Raw genomic sequence first — 18,781 nt, 5'->3', positions numbered from 1 at the left:
TTTGACCCCAGTACTCTTTCCTGCCATGGCAGGGGGTCGGACTTAACGATCTGCTCAGGTCCCTTATGACCCTAGAAACTATGATAATATGAAACCATGACTCTGGCACTGAGTATTGCGAATATTAACAGGAAAATAAGATGGATATAGCACTTGATCCATTTGTTTTTTTTAATGCCAGTAATTTCAATCTGTCATTACGTATTTCTGTTTTCAAGGTTTCACTCAGTTTCTTCCAACTTTGAACAGCATCAGCAATAAAACAGCACTTTCCCTGCACATTGTTCAAGGCTATGAAAATAGGTTTCAGGGTAGTCAGCACACATTCTACATTCCTCTTTATTCCAATATTGAGAACTTTGGCTGTGACAGTTCCACCTATTCTGTCTGTCTTGTTCACAAAATGTCATCAGATTAGGCCAGTTTTCAATATACCATTCAAAACCGTTCACTACTGAGTTTTATCGCATGTCTTGTGGGAGATTTAGTTTGGTTCCCCCTGCTTTCTTCAGAGCAGCTACTGTACAGTGGTTGTGACAGAAGTGTTTTGTAATTTCAGCATTAGCTTTTATTTTTGGAGTACTAAATTCTCTTCACTTTCTTCTAGATTTCTTCTCAACTTTGATACATTTGCAGCATTGTGTGAAACAAAGCTGCATACTAGACATTTGAATTTTTTTCAGTTTGTTATAACTTTTACTGCTACTTGTAAGTATTCTGCTGTGTGCACTTCCTGATGTAACAATTATTTCTGTAAAGCAGACAGTCCCTTTTTCTGTTGTCACACAGTCGCATATTACTGGATAACTGTGTCCATTGCTGCATCCATCAAGACTCAGGTTAACAATTTTCCCTCTAGACTTTTTGCACACTGTTCAATTTCTTTCTCATATACTTTATCCAGCAATATGATCTCAAATAGTATATAACAAGAAGATATAATCCCTATTCCATGATGATATCTTTGAGCTTTAAGATACCTTAAAACTACCTTTATATAGATTTATTTTTTTTAAAAGCATCTAAAAATATGATTTAAATAAAAATCCACATTTTTATTTTTTTAAAGAAATAATTGATTTTTTTTTTTAATCCATCCTGCTATGCAGTGATTTATGGTTTTACAATCAGTTGTACCTGGATTATACTCACTACCGAAAGCAAGTGTGTGTTAGTAAAAGGCTTAAAAATAGTATTAATTAGATTATCAGGTTTTATATTTTTACAAATCTGTTCAGATATTAAGTAATTAATCCTAACAGTGACCCACTGGGATATTTAAGAATGATCATCTCTACATTGCAAAAGGGGAACTTGAAACATAGGTGTTTGACTAATTTGCTCAAAGCCAGGTTTGACACTTGGATATTTGTGGCTCAAAGCCATGTTCAAAGACCTCTAGAGCTTCTTTGAATATTTCACTAACTTTTTTTTCCTTAATTTGTAGGAAAAGTTATTGATGTTGATCATGGAATTGTGTGTGAAAATGTTCCTATTATTACCCCAAATGGAGATGTGGTGGTTTCCAGACTAAACTTCAAAGTAAGATGATATGCAAGAATCTTCTGATTGTTGCCATCACATTAACATAAAACAACACAGAATTCATGTACCTTATGTTAAATACTTGGAAGAGCATATGGAAAAAGGGAAAGTCAAGAAAGGTAGGCATAGTGGCTCAATGGAGGCAGATATGTACAGTTTATCCTGCTCAAAGAAACTACACGGAGAAGAAAGACAGTGGTTTGACACCTGGTTCCATTGCCAGGTGAAAAATCACAGCTGGGATTTTCAAAGCTGCATAAGGAAATCCTGCATCTATCTCCTGTTAGATATCAATGGAATGGGAGACTCTCAAACTCCAAATTTCTTTTAAAATCTGAACCCACAACATTAGTGTAAACAGTGAGCTTGTAACATTACTTGACCACTTCTAGGAGCTGTATTAACTAGTAGCTAACTTCATAGTTAGGGACTTACTCAAATCACGATTCCATGATTTTCATAGAAACCAGGAAAAACTGCAGTCTCTGCAATTTCATGCAGAATTGCTGGGCAAAAAAAAACCTTACTAAAAACCTTACTAAAATGCTAGCTCCCCAGTGGGAGCCAGCAGCCAGTATGGTCCAGCCTGACAGCCTGCCAAGTGAGGGGGAACTGCCAAGTGAGGGGGACATAAAAGGGAGTAGCCAAGATAGTGGCCACCTCCTCAGCCAATCAGTGGCAGAGGGAGGAGAGGGCTGCCTTTCATGCAGCTCAGCCTCTCTCCACCAATCAGTGGTGAGGGATGGAACTGCATAAAGTGCAGTCCTCTGCCAGTCAGTGGCGTGGGGCAGGGCCATGTGAAGGAAGCCCTCCTGGCCAATCAGCTGTGAGGGGCAGGGCTGCTGGGCTCCCTTGTCCAGTGAGTGGGGGAGATAAGGATGCGGGGGGCCTTGCTTGTGATAAGTCCAGAAAAATGGTGACCAGCACCGTTATCAGCTTGCAAAATTGCTTGTCTGCCACACCAATTTTGGTAGGTCCCTATTCATAGTTTACAGGCTTAATCCTTAAATCTTTACTTAGTAAAAACTCACATTGTTTCTAATGACTTATTACAAATAATATTTAATGCCTGTTGATGCTACATTGTTGCTGAATGGTATTTACGTACCAGAGTTTGTCACGAGATCATTTGCTAGTACAGAAATTGCTGTTCCTAGAAATAGGTAAAAGTACTAGAAAGCTACTTGAGAACTTCCACAACCTCACTTGTCTTGGAAAGGCAGCTAACTACTTGGATCACTTCTGTAGGTATACACTGTGCAAGAGAAAAGGACTTAACGTCAACTGCTAAGGCGGGGCAAAATTCATGATGACATGAATAGAAATAATTATCTTAGCATTGTGAAATGATGGATTGACAGTCAGGCAAAGATGCCAGTATGATTCTACACTTTGCCCAGTAGATTTATACAAAGAATTCACTAATGATATCTGTGTGCATGAGAGAGAGAGTTCAGCTGGATAGCTACAGATAACACGAATACTACCAATTAAGGATATATATACATGCCCAAAGTGACATTGCTATTGATATAATCAGAAAAAGATATTCTGAGAAATTTTCCAAGGCAGTTAGTTTTGAGCTCTCAGCTTCATGACTTAGAGGCTAGGGACAGAAATTACACACAAACTGATTTAAGTGATTGGAAGCTGGTTTAAACCTGTAACAGAGTAGAACTTCAGTGCATATAAACCTCTTTCAAAATGGCCCAAACCAGTTTAAGATAACCTGAACAGATGTAGTATCAGACTTAGCTGATTTAGGTTAAACTGGCTTATGGAACTTCTGCCCCAGATCCCTTCCTGATTTAAGTTAATTCAGTTCCCCAATATCCCAGGATGCTTTGCAGCACCAGGTTGTGCTGTCTGTCTAGGGGCAGCCTAGCTGTCACAGAACTGAAGTGCTAAAGCCTCAGCTCCCTAGCCTGCTTCCTGCCTGGGCCTATCAGCCCAGTGGATCAGTGGGGCAGAGGAATGGGCTCCCAGGCCCCACTTCCCCAGCCCCAGGCCATACAGCAAGGGGAGGAAAAGCCCCTGTGGTGAGGGCTTTTTATTCCCCTCCTTGCAGCCCACAGAGCTGGGCAGGTATTGGCTCAGCCCCTCCCTCTCCCCAACCTCTGCCTCCTGTTGGGGGGAATGCACCCCTCCCCACTCCTGCCCAGCACTTGCTCCCCCAGCTGGGGTTTGAGGGGGGAGGGGGAAGCCCCCACCTAGAAGCTTTTCACCTGCCCCCCTGCAGCTCTGAGCAAGGCTGGGATTGGCTCAGGCCTGCAGCCCCCTCAGCCATCTGCTTCTGATGGGGGGAGGCAGGGGTCGAATGCACCCCCCACCTGAGGTCTGCCCAGTGTGGGGTGGAAAAGCACCCACTGGGGGGCTTTTCACCCCCCCCCCCAGCTCAAGCTGCATTGGGATCACAACCCAACCCCACCTCTTCCCCAGTCTTCTGCCTCTGAGAGGGATGGGAAGAGCAGGTGTAGAAACCCCATCCCCCCCCCACACACACACCAGTGGTCCCCCCAGCTGACATCCGCCAAGGGGACTTTTCACCCCTGCAGCTCAAGCTCAGCTGGGATTGTCTCAGCCTCAACCCTTTCCCAGCCATTGCATCCTAGATGGGCAGGGGGAGGCAAAAGGTGGGAACGCACTGCCCCTGCACCAGCTTCCCCAACTGAGGTGCTGGGTGCATAGGGCACCTACTGGAAGGATTTTTACCTCTCCCCCCTGCCCCTCAGCATCTCAAGCTGGGCTGGGATTACCCCAGCCCTGCCTTTTCCTCAGCTGTCACTTCTGAGCAGCAGGGAGTGGGAACGCATTGCCCTGGCCTGGCACTGCCCCCCTCAGTTTTATGGTCTGCTTGGCTAGGGGGAAGAACACCCACCTGAAGGTTTTTCGTCTCCCTGCGGTTTGGGGCTGGGGCAATCCTCAGCTGTCTGCCAGCTGGGGAAGGAGCAGGGCTGGGATGATCCTAGCCCAGCTCTGAGCTGCAGGGAGGCAAAAATCCCACAGATGGGTGCTTTTCCCTGGCACCAGGCAGACTGCAGCTGGGAGTGCCAGTGCTAGGGGAGCGGGGGTGCATTTCTTCCTCCTCCCCCGGCCGCTCATGGCTGAGGAGGGGTGGGGTGATCCCAGCTTTGCTTAAGCTGCAAGGGGGTGGGGGGAAGCCTCCTAGTGGGGGCTTTCCCCTTGGCACCCAGCAGACCTCAGCTGGGAGGACTGATACAGGGGTCTGGGTCTGGTGCATTCCCACCCCTGTCCCCCCCTGCCCCTCTGGGAGGTGATGGCTGGGGAAGGAGTAGAACTGGGGCAATCCCAGCTGGGTTTACCATGTTGTGGGGTGTAAAGCCCCCAAGTGGGTGCTTTCCTCTCCATACTGGGCAAATGTTGACTGGGTGGTCCACTGGGGGGTGGTCCCCCCTCCCCCCGCCTTTCTGAGGCAGTGTTGGAGAAGAAGCGTCTTGGAGCAGGGGAGTGTAGTGGAAGACACCAAGGGCAGGTTTTTCCCTTGCACCCCACAGACTCTGGCTATCAACCAGGCCTGGGCTGCCACTGAACTGAGCTCAACAGCCTCAGGGAACCTGGCCATGAGGGATGGTGCGTATAAGTGCCTGGCCTGGGCCAGTGTAGGCTTCTGCCTGTCTTGGCCACCCAAACACTGAACATTTGTTTACTTTGTTACTGCTTCAATCTAGGCAGCTTAGAAAAAAATGGAGCATATTGAATTTATTTCTGCCTTGGGTTTTTTTGAACCTCTGCTGAGTCAAAGTGGTTAAGGGGATTGACTTTATATACTGCTTTGGGAGTTTACTCCTCTCTGTCTGATTCCATAAGAAAAATTGAGATCACCAGCTGCAGACTGACATGGTATTGGAGTTTAATCTAGTTTACAGGAATGTTAAGCTTGTAAGGTACTAATTCCTTTTAACTGCTTACAGTCCTCTTAGAGAAGCACAAGTATGTGAAGGGAATATTTGGCTCTAAGTGTTATTTGTAGATGCAGTACAAGAATGTCAGAAATCAGAATCCCTCATAGATAGTGACATATGTTATGTGGGCAAGTGTTCCCAACTCTGTGAAAGTAGAATTCAGTTTTATGGCATGTTAAAATAAACTGCCCTCAGCCTTTATCCAAGAAACAAAGTGACCCAATGATTAAAAAGATTTCGATGATAGTGACTTGCACAAAATAATTCTGTGTCTTCTGTAAGTGATAACATGCTATCTAAACCCTGGGTATGTTGTTGCTTTCATGGAGCTAGTAAATATGATATCTACTAGTTCCTTTGCTTTTGTTCTTTGAATGCATATGTTGTATGGAAATCCACTGGGGATTCTTTGTTTGGGGTTTTTTCAAGCAGACCTCATAACTAGTGAAACTGACTTAAACTTTTTCAGTGGCTTCGTTTTGAGGTGTTAGTATTATGTGTTAGTGCAAAGTAGTGATTTTTGAAAAATTGTTGCTTCATCACTTTCATTACGATTTTAGGTACAGGAAGGAATGCATCTTTTAATCACTGGTCCCAATGGCTGTGGAAAGAGCTCTCTCTTCAGAATTTTAAGTGGTCTATGGCCAGTATATGAAGGAGTTCTCTACAAACCCCCTCCTCAGCACATGTTCTATATTCCACAAAGGTATGTGTTTTTGCTTAAGCTGGTAATACTTTTTTCTGGTTATATGAATTTTGAGCCATAGTACATATGGCTAAAATCATAGCACCTAAAGTTAAATTAGAAGGTGATAACTAGCACCTCTGATTATTAGAGAATGCTAAGAGCGCTCATCTCCAGTCACTGTAGGGCATTGAGAACAAATGTACACTCACCTTTGATGTCCAGGGAGGACTGGACATTTAGGGAGCACTGGGGAACACCATAGAGTTTTTGTAAGGAATTTGAAATAGACCTAATGTAGATGAACTCAAATTTCACATTTGTTTTAAAAGCAAAGATCAGGACAAGTGGGAATATGTTTTAAAAGCAAAGATCAGGGCAAGTGGGAATATGTTTTTTCTAAAGCTTGAGTTTAGTTCTTTTAAAAAACTTTTGCAAATTTAAAACTTTATTAGTGAATTTTCAAATCATAGTTATTTACATGGCTTTGTAGAGCTGGAAGAGAATATAGACCCCTGCATGTCGTAGCCATGTTGCTATGTACTTTGTATACGTTAATGCAGTCTAAAACATGCAGTTTGTCATGCAGCCTGTGTTAGCCCAGGGTAAACACCATGACTGAATCCAGCATTAGAAACGCTGGAGCATAGGACTAGGATTCAGAGATACCTAAACAAATTGGAGAACTGGACCAAAGGGAATCTCATGAGGTTCAACAAGGGCAGGTGCAAAGTCCTGCACTTAGGACAGAACAATCCCATGCGCCAGTACAGGCTGGGGACTGTAAAGTGCAGCCCCCCAAAAGTAAGGAAAATGAGATAGCTTGGCTGATTTACAATTTTTAAAAGGTGGATTATCTTTTTCTATATATAAAATTTCTGCTGCTGTGGAAACACTTCAGTCAGTTCTTCTAAGTAGTGTGTGGACTCTTAAAAAATTGCGTCACCTGAGACTCCCTGTCTCTGAGATCACCTGACATTAATTAACATCAACATCTGTTGTTTCCAGGATTTGTATCTGTCAAGCCATTGTGATGTTTACATTGTTTTCATACCTTGACTATATCCTGCAAGATTTAGCTCTGCCTTTTATTTAAGGAATAATTCTCATAGAGGCTTTTAGGACAATTTATAATCCCACAGATGCATAGAGCAGTCCAAGTGCTCTCAAACACCAGGCTACAATCATCTTTCACTGGGTTTACAATGGGGAGATGGAGGCAAGATTTCCTTCACTTCTCTCCTTGATGTTAAGCCCAAGATTATTCTTGTCCTAATCGTATTCCAGGTTGGATCAAAATTATACTATGTTTTCTTCTACATTCTATTTTAATTAAATGTAAGTACTTGAGAGGATAGCATGTAATAAGATGCTTGGTAGTGTTAGAGTGATGGTATAGCCATGATGGTCCAGAAATTATGCAAAAGGCAAGGATTTTTGGGGTCATATATTTTATTGGATGGTTGGAATAAAATTAGACAGCATGTTCTTCATCAAGTTGCATTTGTACACACCCAGAATAAAATTTAGGGGACAAGAAAGTCCATAATTAAAAAAAACAACCAATATTTTGAATACCACCAACTCCACCCCAAACGCCCCCAAAAACATGAGTAAGAAGCTAAGAACTAACACTAGATATATGAAAATAGGACTTATTCATAACAATGTTTAAAGTATGACTCCTATCACAATACGTCACCATGGTGTCTCAGAGTAATCTGATTTCTCTAGACTTTGTCCTCTTCTCACTCTCTACTGGTGTCATATATTTTGGGAGAATGTTCTGTCCCTGGATCACTGTGAAATACTGAATATGAGCTTTACATCTATTTTTCAACAAATCAGGCACTTAATCTTATTCTTTCCCACTCCATCCAAAGTTCACAGACAATCCCACCTCTCCTTGTCTCAATATAATCCCCAGCAGAATCCCAGGTCTGTGCTCTGGTGGGTTACCTTGGCAACATTTCAGGATTATTCTTCACAGCAGTAGGGACCACCCTTTTTAGCAGGTGTGCCACAAGGTCAGCCCCACACCCTCCCCAAGTACCACTCAAACCTCTTCCCCTGCCCAATCTGTTACTCCGATTTCTGTTCCACATCATAAGTTGTACATGTAGCCACACCAATGGTGACAATCAGCCCTGATGCTGAAAAACAGCTGCCATGAAACCTGGTTGCAAGTGTGGGGGGAGCTGAGGGGCTCTGGCCACTGGGAAGCCAGCAACCTCACAGCCTAGCAACCTTCCCTGCAGGGAAAGGCACTTAAAAATGCCAAACTACAGGGAGCTGGGCCAAACCCATCATTTCAGATGTCCCAAGGCATGGGACCCCCGGCTGGAGGAGAGGCTCCGCAATCTCAGGGTCCCAGTGACTCGGGACTTCAAGAAGGTACTTTAAGAACTCTCTGAGGGTTGTCCCAATCAGCTAATTGTCAGACCCAGCCCCAACAATCCTGGTTTTAGAACCAGGGAGGGTAGGGAGCAGCCCTGGATTTGGGACAAAGCCACCCCCTGCCCAGTCTGCAGGATCAGACTGGAGGCAGCTTAGCAGTAGTGCAGCTGGGACCAGAGGAATCCCGGGTCTGTGCTGTAGTGGGTCTGTGCTCTAGTACATCTGTCTTTGGCTGTGCATGTCTGGCATGACAGGAGACATGATGCTTGGGCTGCAACATAAAACCCCTCCAATCCCAGTCACGCCATTGTTTTAACATCTGTCAGGGGCCTGCGTTACTTCATATAGCTCCTCTTTCACTTTGTGGTTTTTCTGGTATAATATATGGACTTGACTGTCATATCTGTCACTATCGGAGTTCAGTTCTGTAATTCCTCCTTCCTCTCCTATAAATTTAATCTGAGTTCCAGTTTTAGTTTGTTTTTTTTTCCAGGCCCATCAATCATTAAAATGCAACAAAAATGGTTTGCTGCTGGTGGAAATATCTTCCATTTTTCTTGGCTTTAATATGTTCTGATTAATACCTATATTTTTCTTGTTCTATTAAATAGGCACTGATGATGTGGAACAGAATGAGCAAAAATGTTTTCCAGTCTCTTTAAATCTTGTTTTCATGTTCACCTAGTCTGTTTCTCATGTTAGCTTCTATTCCTTTACAAGCCTTTGTTCCTTGGTTTCTCCTTCTGTATTCTAAAAATATCCTTGGCTACCAAACAATTACATGTACAGCTACAAAAAAACAGAGGGATTATAATGCACCTTATGTAATTAAATAAAAAATAACTGTTATAATTAAAATATTATTGTTTTTAGACAGCTCTTAATTTTGCAAAGTCTGTTTTAAGATCCACTATTTTTTTGTATTATTAGTGCTAGCAAACAGTTGTATAATACTTCCTTTTCACTAATGTGTAATCTTAGAATCAAGGTAAATTACTGTTTACCAGTAATAATTGTTCCTTTCAGCTTCTTACTTCTGCTGTCCCACACCTAACCTTTCACAGTTGTTTCAGCTGAATCCTGGATTATTCACGTACCATATTTACTTAACTCCAAAATGAGATGCTTCTACTCCCCCCATTTAACATGATGGTGGGGCAGGGTTGGGGGGAAGGCCCTTGTCCTGAAAACGAGTACAGCAAATGCTGTGTTAACCAGCACTTTATTAGCCAGAAAACTCTACTAACCGGCATCTGAGGGACATGGCAAAAGTGAAACTGGAAGTACCACTTCTGTGGGACTTCCGGTTTTGCCGCTGCAAGCCAAGCTTTTCTTTGTCATTTCTTCAGCCCACAGCTTGGGGCAAAGCAACCTGAGCGGGGCCCCCCTCCCTGTCCCTTGGTGCACTGATGCCGGGGAGTGCACCAGATGGTGCACATTTGATTAACCAGCATATTTGATTAACTGGCATCCCCCATTCCCGGGGGATGCTGGATAACAGAGCTTTTACTGTACAAACAGTGGAAGGGCAGGCTGTTGCTGTGGCTACAGCTCTGGTATTGACCCTCGAGCCTAACTAAACTAGGATCAGTGGTAGACCTATCCCCTGGTCCCATCCAAAATGTCACTTAGAAATTCAAAATATATTAATTTATTCTGGCTAGTGGCTGAAGATAGGAATAATCACTTCAGCCAATGACACCAACCTCTGGGGTAAAGCGTCCATGGCTGAGGACAGGAGGGTGATCCAGGCAGATCTTAACAGGCTCACGAAATGGGCAGACAAGAACCTGATGGTGTTCAATTCTGAAAAATGCGAGGTTCTCTGCCTTGGGAGGAAAAACCTGCAGCATGCTTATAGGCTCAGCAGTGCTACTCTGGTTGGGACCACAGATGAAAGGGACTTGAGGGTCATGACTGACCACAAGATGAACATGAGCCTTCAGTGTGATGCTGCGGTTAGTAAAGCGATCAAAATGCTTCTCAAGCAAATCCCAGGATTTGCATTATACTCCTGTTGTACTCGGCCTTGGTGAGGTCACAGCTGGAGTACTGCATCCAGTTTTGGGCTCCACAATTCAAAAAGGATGTGGAGAAACTTGAGAGGGTGCAGAGGAGAGCCACGTGCATGATCAGAGGTCAGGAAAACAGGCCTTATGATGAGAGGCTGAGAGCCATGGGGCTTTTCAGCCTGGAAAAGCCCAGGCTCAGGGGTGATCTGGTGGCCACCTGTAAGTTTATCAGGGGTGCTCATCAGGATCTGTGGAAATGTCTGTTCACCAGAGTGCCCCAAAGGATGACAAGATCGAACGGTCACAAACTGCCACGACCGATTCAGTCTGAACATAAGAAAGAACTTCACTGACTGAGCCCCCAAGGTTTGGAATAGACTGTCACTGGAGGTGGTTCAAGCACCCACTTTGAATGCCTTCAAGACACATTTGGTTGCTAATCTTGCTGGGATCCAGTGATCCCTACTGACTTCCTGCCCCTGGGGCAGGGGACTGGACTTGATGATCCTCCGGGGTCCCTTCCAGCCCAAATGTCTATGAAATCAGCAGATATTACTTATAAGTGGAATCACCAACACCTAAAGGGATATCTCTTATGACTGGAAAGGGAGCATCAAGAGTTACACTGTGATTTGGAAGGGCAGGCTTGGGAACAAAAGGTGTTGCCTTGTTTGTCAAAAATGCACACACTTGCTCATTGGTTCAAGAGGAAGAAGATGGGAAAGCAGAATGCATTTGGGTGAGGATGAAAGGTGAAAAACATGGCACCAATATAATGGTGGGGATTTATTGCAGGACACCTAATCAGGAAGAGGAAGTGGATGAGGCACTCTTCAAGCAGGTGGCAAATCTGTCGAACAGCTATGGGATGGTACTGGTGGGAGACTTGAATTTTCCAGACATCTTCTGGGAAACAGTGCAGCCAAACATAAAATGGCAAGCCACGTCCTAACTTCTGGAAGACAACTTTCTGTTCCAGATAGTGGAGGATACAACTAGGGGATCATCTATCTTGGATTTTGTCCTGACCAACAGAGAAGAAGTGGTGGAGGATGTGAAGTTGATGGATAACTTGGAAGGAACTGATCACGATACACTAGAATTCTAGATCCTGCAGTTTGGAAAACATAAGATCAACAAAGTTAGGATGTTAGATTTCAAAAAAGTGGATTTCATCTGACTCAGGGAGTTAATAGGCACAGTATCATGGCATAGATTGAAGGATAAAGGTGATTAGGAGGGCTGGGAGTTTCTAAAGGGGCACAGTATTGGAAGCCCAACAGGAAACTGTCTCGACACAATGGAAGCACAAGAAGAATGGTAAAAGATTAATGTAACTGCCCAAGTGATGTCTAGAAAATGATATTTAGAGACTTTTTTTTTAGGTATTGGCTTGTAGGTAAAGTAGATATTGCATTAGAACAATGGTCTAGGGGAATAGCAAGGGTTAATTGGTTTCTAAAAGCTAATTTGTGACACAGTTTTACAGCTTTCAAGGCAGACAGTGTTTTGAGGCCAGTGGAGAAACAGGCTGGGAAATTTGCATAATGTTACCTGAAAACCCGTAACAAAAATGGGTGGCGCCAGTTCATAGTGCCCAGCTGCAGAGCCCCTGGGATTTCTGGTTTTGGTGGACAGACCAAATTAGGAGGACAGGCATGCCCAAATTAAGACGCTGATAAATGACCAAATTAAGATGTATGCATGTGATGGGTTTGTGGAAACAATGGAAATATGCTGACAGAACAGAGCGTGGACACTATGATGACCACGGGGAAGCTAATCAACAGTACCAAGAAATCTTTATCATCAGAAGAGAAAAAGAATACAAAAGGAGGGATTTCAGAGCAGCGGGTGGTTCCCAAAGGGGGATTCCAAGGCACCTATGGGCAGAAGGCACACCACCAGTCCGTGTCACCCACCCCACTGGGTGGAGGTGGGGGCTTGGTTCTTGACCTCCAAGACTGCTGCCATTCAAGAAAGAACCATAAGGTGAAGCTTGCATATTGGCCAGGCATACTTTTCCTCTGTGAACCCTGAAACTGGTATCACTGTGTATCAATAAAATTTGCCTATTATCAAATAGAAGAAGTTGTGATCAGTCTGAGGGTTTGGGTTTGCCCAGAATAAGGTATCTGGGTCATAAATCCAGTGCCAACTTAAGGAGCTTCTAAAATGTCTCAAATGCCAAAGAAAGGCATACAGGCAATGGGAGAATGGTCAGGTCATCAAGGAAATATCAGGATGTAGCCTGAACCTTCAGGGACAAAGTTGAGAAGGCAAAAATAAGGAACAAGCTGCACCTGGCAAAGGAAGTTAAGGACAAAAAGAGGAGGTTCTATAAGTATTTTGACCAGAAAAGAAGAGCCAAGGAATCTGTGGGTCCTGTGTTAACAAGCCAGGGGGAACTCCTAACCAAAGATGCAAAGAAGGCAGAACTACTCAACAGCTACTTTTCCTCATTGTTCACAAAAATAATTAAGGTGTAGGTAGACATCTAATAAGGATTATCTGGACAAGGAAAAGGCACTTAAGGGGCATGATGGCAGTCTTCAAATACTTGAAGGGCTTCCATAAAGAAGAAGGAAAGCACCTTTTCTTTTTTGATGTAGAGAAGAGGATTCAGACCAATGGCTTGAAGTTGCAGCAAAGTAAATATAAATTAGATATCCAGAAAAACTTCTTCACTGTCAGAATAGTGAGGCAGTGGAATGAGTTGCCTAGTGAGGCTATGGGCTGTTCATCAGTGAAGGTATTCCAGAAGAGTTTGAACTGCCACTGGTTGGGGATGATCTAGGTATAGCTATGCCTATTTTCTGCCATGGGTATTTCTCATGCTTCTGGGCTTTGCTGTTTGCTCTTGCCTCCTCTGTGCCTCCCCACCCCCTCCTTTTTTCCTGCTATATGTATCGGAGTGTTTTTAAGTCTCCTTAGAGGCACTGGGTGTTGACTCCAGCTCAGACTGGGGACTTCAACTGTGGTGTGCCAATTCTCCTGCTAGGAGCAAAGCTAGAGGTTCCTGGCTAGAGGGTCTTGCCTGTCCGCTCAGGGTCAAATGAATTACCATATTTGGGATCAGGAAGGAATTTTACCCCATGGTCAGATTAGTATGGACTATGGAAGTTTGTGCCTTCTCTGTAGTAGGGTGTAGAGCTCTCTATCTGGGACCTCTTGAGCGTATATTGATAACATGGTCTAGAAGGAGAACATTGGCTGCTGTGTTTCCCCTGCTTGATTTGTGGCAGGTTAGGGTGGTAGCTATATGTTGTGGCATGGGTTGAGGGTAGTCTTATGTAGCGTTTAGATTATGGTTGTATGGGTTGGTTTAGATAGGGGTGATCCTTCCTTAAGCAGGAGGTTGGACTAGATGACCTTAGGATGTCCCTTCCAGCCCTACTTCTCTGACTCTGATAGGAATGATCAGCAAATAGCACTACTACTTAAAGTGCAGTGTGAATAAGCTTCATCAGGGATCTTTTCCAGAAATGAAAATTGGCTCTATAGTTTAATTGCTATAGCCTCTCAAGCCAAGGCATCTTCAGTTCTCCCCCCACCCCCAGGGAGACAATGGAGTCTAATAATTAAAGCAGAGTTTACAAGCCTCTTCTGTTGTCTAGGAAAAGAATTACAAAATCCCAGACTCTCAACCTTACTCAGCATGCAGCACAAGAGTTTATATATTACATTTATTTTCATAAACCCAAGATAAGGGTTGTTTTGGGTGTTTTTTGTAATTTTTCCTCATTGTTGGGGATGTTATAAACTGAGGTAAAGTGAGATTCAGTTCATTGAGGAAAAATATATTATTGCTTTGTGTTTATCTGATACGCACAGGAATACTGAATTTAGAGCATTAATTGTAGTCTTGTTGCTGAGTACTGGCCAATAGTTCTCACCTGCAATATCCCTGCTTCAGATCCTTGAGACTCTTGTCAGTTGAAACAAATAATCATGTGATGAACAAACATTCTGAAGGATGTAGGATGCATTCACTTAAGTACTTTTCTGTGTCTTTCAGAAATTAAGTGACTCAGGAATTAGTTATTGAATATATTCTTTTATTTTGTAAGTTTTAGTAGCATTGACAGCTGGAGGCCTCTGAATGCATTAATTTATACAGAACCTTTTACTTTTAGATTTCTAGTTGAGGTATTCCCAGGTCAGTAGTAAATAAAAGCTAGTGTTGATCAGGTAGATGGTCAATCATCTCAAGTGGTTTCCTAGTACACAATTGTCTGGGTCACAGAAACAATACCTTGGCATAAACTGATACCTTCATTGGCAAGTTTATCTACACAGGAAAGCCAAGGATTGATTTGAGATAGAGATTTAATTACCATCTTGCATCCAAAGATTAAACAGGGTTGGAACTAAAATTATTGCTGCCTGTTCTGTGGAAAAATACAGGACTTTATTCTCTGGGCTTGTTAGTGTGACACATTTTAAAAATACTTTGTATGCCTACATATGAATATAAGCTCAGATTTTTTTCATTTATGAGCCGAATTTGAACTGCAGTATTTGGAAGGCAACAGCTAATGCATTAACCCAGGGGTCAGCAACCTTTTATCACTGCGAGCTGCTGCTTGTGATCCAGTCCTCAGTATGGGCCACACCTCCATACCTCCCTAGCAATAAGCAGAATGCCAGGAAGGGAATAGAAAAAGGCAGGTGATAGGATCCTGCGGATGCCTCCTCTGCTGCCTCAGAGAGCATAAACTAAACACAGTAGTCAGTAGGACCCTGGGGGTGCCTCTGTGGGTACTGAAGCTAGGGCATATTCCAGTTCCCTGAGCTCCTACAGGCTGGATATCATCTCTTCCCAAGCCAATTCAGCCTGTGGGTTGTAGGCAGGGCTGCCAGCTGTCAGTATACTCTATTGGCTGTCAGTTTAAAAAAAAAAAAAAAAAAATCGGGCTAAAAATGTGTCAGCAAAGCCAGTAAAAAAACCCAAAAACTTTAGCCATTAGTAAAAACACTAAGCAGCCACAGCTTAACAAACTCCCATATGCAGAGCAGAGTAGTGCTATCTGGGGTCAAAGTATAAGGGGGCCCTGGCATGGGATGAGGCAGCACAGCATAAAACCACTGCTGCAGTTGAGCAGGGTTGCAAACTCAATATATACATATTTTTTTTACTGAAATCTTTTTACTGACACCCAAATTTTTTTAGTTGTTTTTTTTTTTTTTTTACTATGATTGATGTTTAACTTCTAAGTTTGAACCCAGCACTTCTAACTGGGGCCCAGCAGCAAGGCTGGGTCTAATGGAAGTGTTACATTGACATTATGTAAAACATATTAGTAAAGGCATGTTAGTAAAAAAAAAAAAAATCAAAAAACCCCAAAAAAACCAAAAACATTTCGCTGTCAGTAAAGACTTGCAGATTGTCAGTAACAAAAATTCATTGTGTTGGCAACCCTGGCTGTAGGTTGCCAGCCCCTGCATTAACCCATTACATTGCTGAGCAACAGGGATACACAGGGATAGGTACAAGGTAGTGTCTTGTTAGTAGGGCTTACTAATTACAATGCTCTGCACAAAGCTAGTAGGTCAGACTCAGTCATCTACAAATGTAGTGACATGTGTCATCCCTATTTTAGATCGTTTATCGTCTTAATAATAAATGTGCGGCTTGAGTCTGACATTATGCTAAATTATCTATGTTGGAGACAATTGCATCTTGGGCAAGAACGTTTCTAGTTAACATTTTTACCTGTTTTATTTGGTAATATCTAATTTATATATTCACATTGGGTTGCTAAATCCAACCTTATTATTTACATTTTAAATGTTGAATGAAGGTTCATTGATAATAGAACAGAACACGAAATATTTCATATTTTAACAATTTGTTGTATTGATTACCTTATTTATGTCCTCCAGGAAAAAAACAAATGAAATGTTCTAGCACCTTGTGTATGCTGCATTGTAAGAAATGACTTAACAACAGAATACAAAAATTTGGAAAATTCCAAAGTACAAAGTCAAGGCTGCTAAAAAAAAAAAATCAACTGGAAAACTCTAGCAACTCTGGCATAACTCTTGGCAACCAACTGTACATTGCAATACATTAACCTTTGATTCTCTGCAGAGATTTCACTTTTCAGAGTAGTTTGGTATTAAAGGGTCTTTGATCGAAGGAATATGTTTTAGAGGGAAGTTTTGTGGTTCATTTATATAGTTTTATGAGTGCTTGAAAATAATAACTAAGTATGCTAATCAGTCACGATCTACCTGAGCTTAAAAGACCCATCAGGATAGCATGGTAAGGGCATGCCAGCTGCTGTAGTCAGCAACATTCTGGGGTGTGGTATGGTTATCATTTACTTTTGGCTGCCAACCATTTATAGCTACATTAACTAAGGACCTTTCAGCACGAGTCCAAGAGTGAGGCTCAAATGCTTGTCTGAAGCTAGGGCAATGCATTTTCACCGTGCTCCACTATATCTTTCAAACATCCTACTCGAAGTATGAAATATTTTAGTATAGGCAGGTCTGGCAGCATTTTCTATTCTTAAAGTTGTTCAGTGTTCATATTACATAACGCTGGCTTCAACTGCTTAGAACACTGTCAAAATTAAAACTGCGTGTGTGATGGGGGCCGTCATGAGGCCGGTCCCAACACTGGCCCGCCCACCTGTCTAGGGTAGTTTCCCCACCTGACTTTCCTGCCACGCCACTGTTGTAATAAGAGTTGTTCATAGGCGGGAGGCTGCCTATTTAATGCCTTGATGCCAAGGGCATAATGCATAGCTCCAGCTTCTCCTTTACTGTGTCCCATGCCTCGCAGGCCACATCCAGAAATCACTTCCGACATCCCTCTGGCCGCGCTGCTGGGCTGCACTTGGCCACTTGTCCAAACTTGGCTTCAGGCATCCTCAGATATGCCTTGGCCTCTTCTTTGCTCCCTCGCAGACCCTGAGGCCACGCAATTCAGACCCTACTCTACGACAGGTGTTGAGCCTACTGCCCCATGCTGTGAGCTGGCTATGGCCCCTGGCCTCAGGCATCTCGCACTTGGCCTACGGCCCACTCAGGCCTCAAGTATCTGTTGATGTACTTGGACCCCTAAATATACCTCCTGCTAGACCTCATTCTTATTCAGGCCTCCCAATAGGCCTCATACTGTCAGGGGTTGGGCCTCGGGCCTTCCTGGCCCCTATGGTAATGTTTCATAGTTTCTAGGGACGGAAGGGACCTGAGTAGATCATCTAGTCTGACCCCCTGCCATGGCAGGAAGGAGTACTGGGGTCAGATGACCCCAGCAAGGTGTACATCTAACCTCCTCTTAAAGACCCCTAGGGTAGGAGCCAGCACCACTTCTTTTGGAAGTTGGTTCCAGAACCTAGCCGCCCGGACCGTGAAGTAGCGCCTCCTGATATTTAGCCTAAATCTACCCTCTGCCAGCTTGTGACCATTATTCCTGGTCACTCCTGGCAGTGCTCGGGGGAACAAGGACTTCCCCAGTGCCTGACTAGTGATCCCCCCTGACTAGTTTGTAACAGACCATTAGATCCCCCCCTCAGCCTTCTCTTGTGGAGGCTGAACAGGTTCAGGTCCCATAGCCTCTCCTCATAAGGCCTTCCCTGCTGCCCCCGACTAGTTTGTAACAGACCACTAGATCCCCCCCTCAGCCTTCTCTTGTGGAGGCTGAACAGGTTCAGGTCCCATAGCCTCTCCTCATAAGGCCTTCCCTGCTGCCCCCGATCGTGCAAGTGGCCCTCCTCTGGACCCTCGCCACATTGTCCACATCCCTCTTGAAGTGTGGCGCCCAGAACTGGATGCAGTACTCCAGATGCGGCCTGACCAGTGTCACATAGAGCGGGGGTATCACCTCCTTGGACCTGCTTGAGATGCATCTGTGGATGCATGACGGTGCAGTTGGCCTTCCTGATTGCATCCCCACACTGCCGGCCCATGTTCATCTTGGCATCAGTGATGACTCCAAGATCCTTTTCTGCCTCTACTGACGAGAAGGGAGTTCCCCAGCCTGTAGGTATGGTGCCGATTGTTCCTCCCCAGGTGCATCACCTTGCACTTGTCTGTGTTGCATCCCATCCTATTCTCATCCGCCTACCCCTCTTACCTGTCTAGGTCAGATTGCAGCCTATTCCTCCATTCTAGCGTGCCCACATCCCCCCCACATCTTAGTGTCATCAGCAAATTTGAACAGGGTGCTTTTTACCCCCTCGTCCAAGTCACTGATGAAGATGTTG

At 43.8% G+C, this 18,781-nt stretch overlaps 1 protein-coding gene across 1 annotated transcript in view; it reads left to right on the top strand.

Moving 5' to 3' along the window:
* Positions 1–18,781, top strand: part of ABCD2 (ATP binding cassette subfamily D member 2) — a gene marked incomplete at its 5' end in the record, with an annotated part of 76,672 nt that overhangs the window by 23,326 nt on the left and 34,565 nt on the right. The window contains 2 exons of the mRNA XM_019543963.1: positions 1,448–1,542; positions 6,029–6,174. Of these exons, the coding sequence (XP_019399508.1) occupies positions 1,448–1,542; positions 6,029–6,174 (241 nt within the window). The remainder of the gene's footprint in view (positions 1–1,447; positions 1,543–6,028; positions 6,175–18,781) is intronic.

Source organism: Crocodylus porosus, unplaced genomic scaffold (assembly GCF_001723895.1).
Source record: "Crocodylus porosus isolate Cpor-Errol unplaced genomic scaffold, CroPor_comp1, whole genome shotgun sequence".
NCBI lineage: Eukaryota > Metazoa > Chordata > Crocodylia > Crocodylidae > Crocodylus > Crocodylus porosus.
Note: the sequence above shows the minus strand (reverse complement) of the source record. Positions and strands in the feature narration are given on the sequence as shown.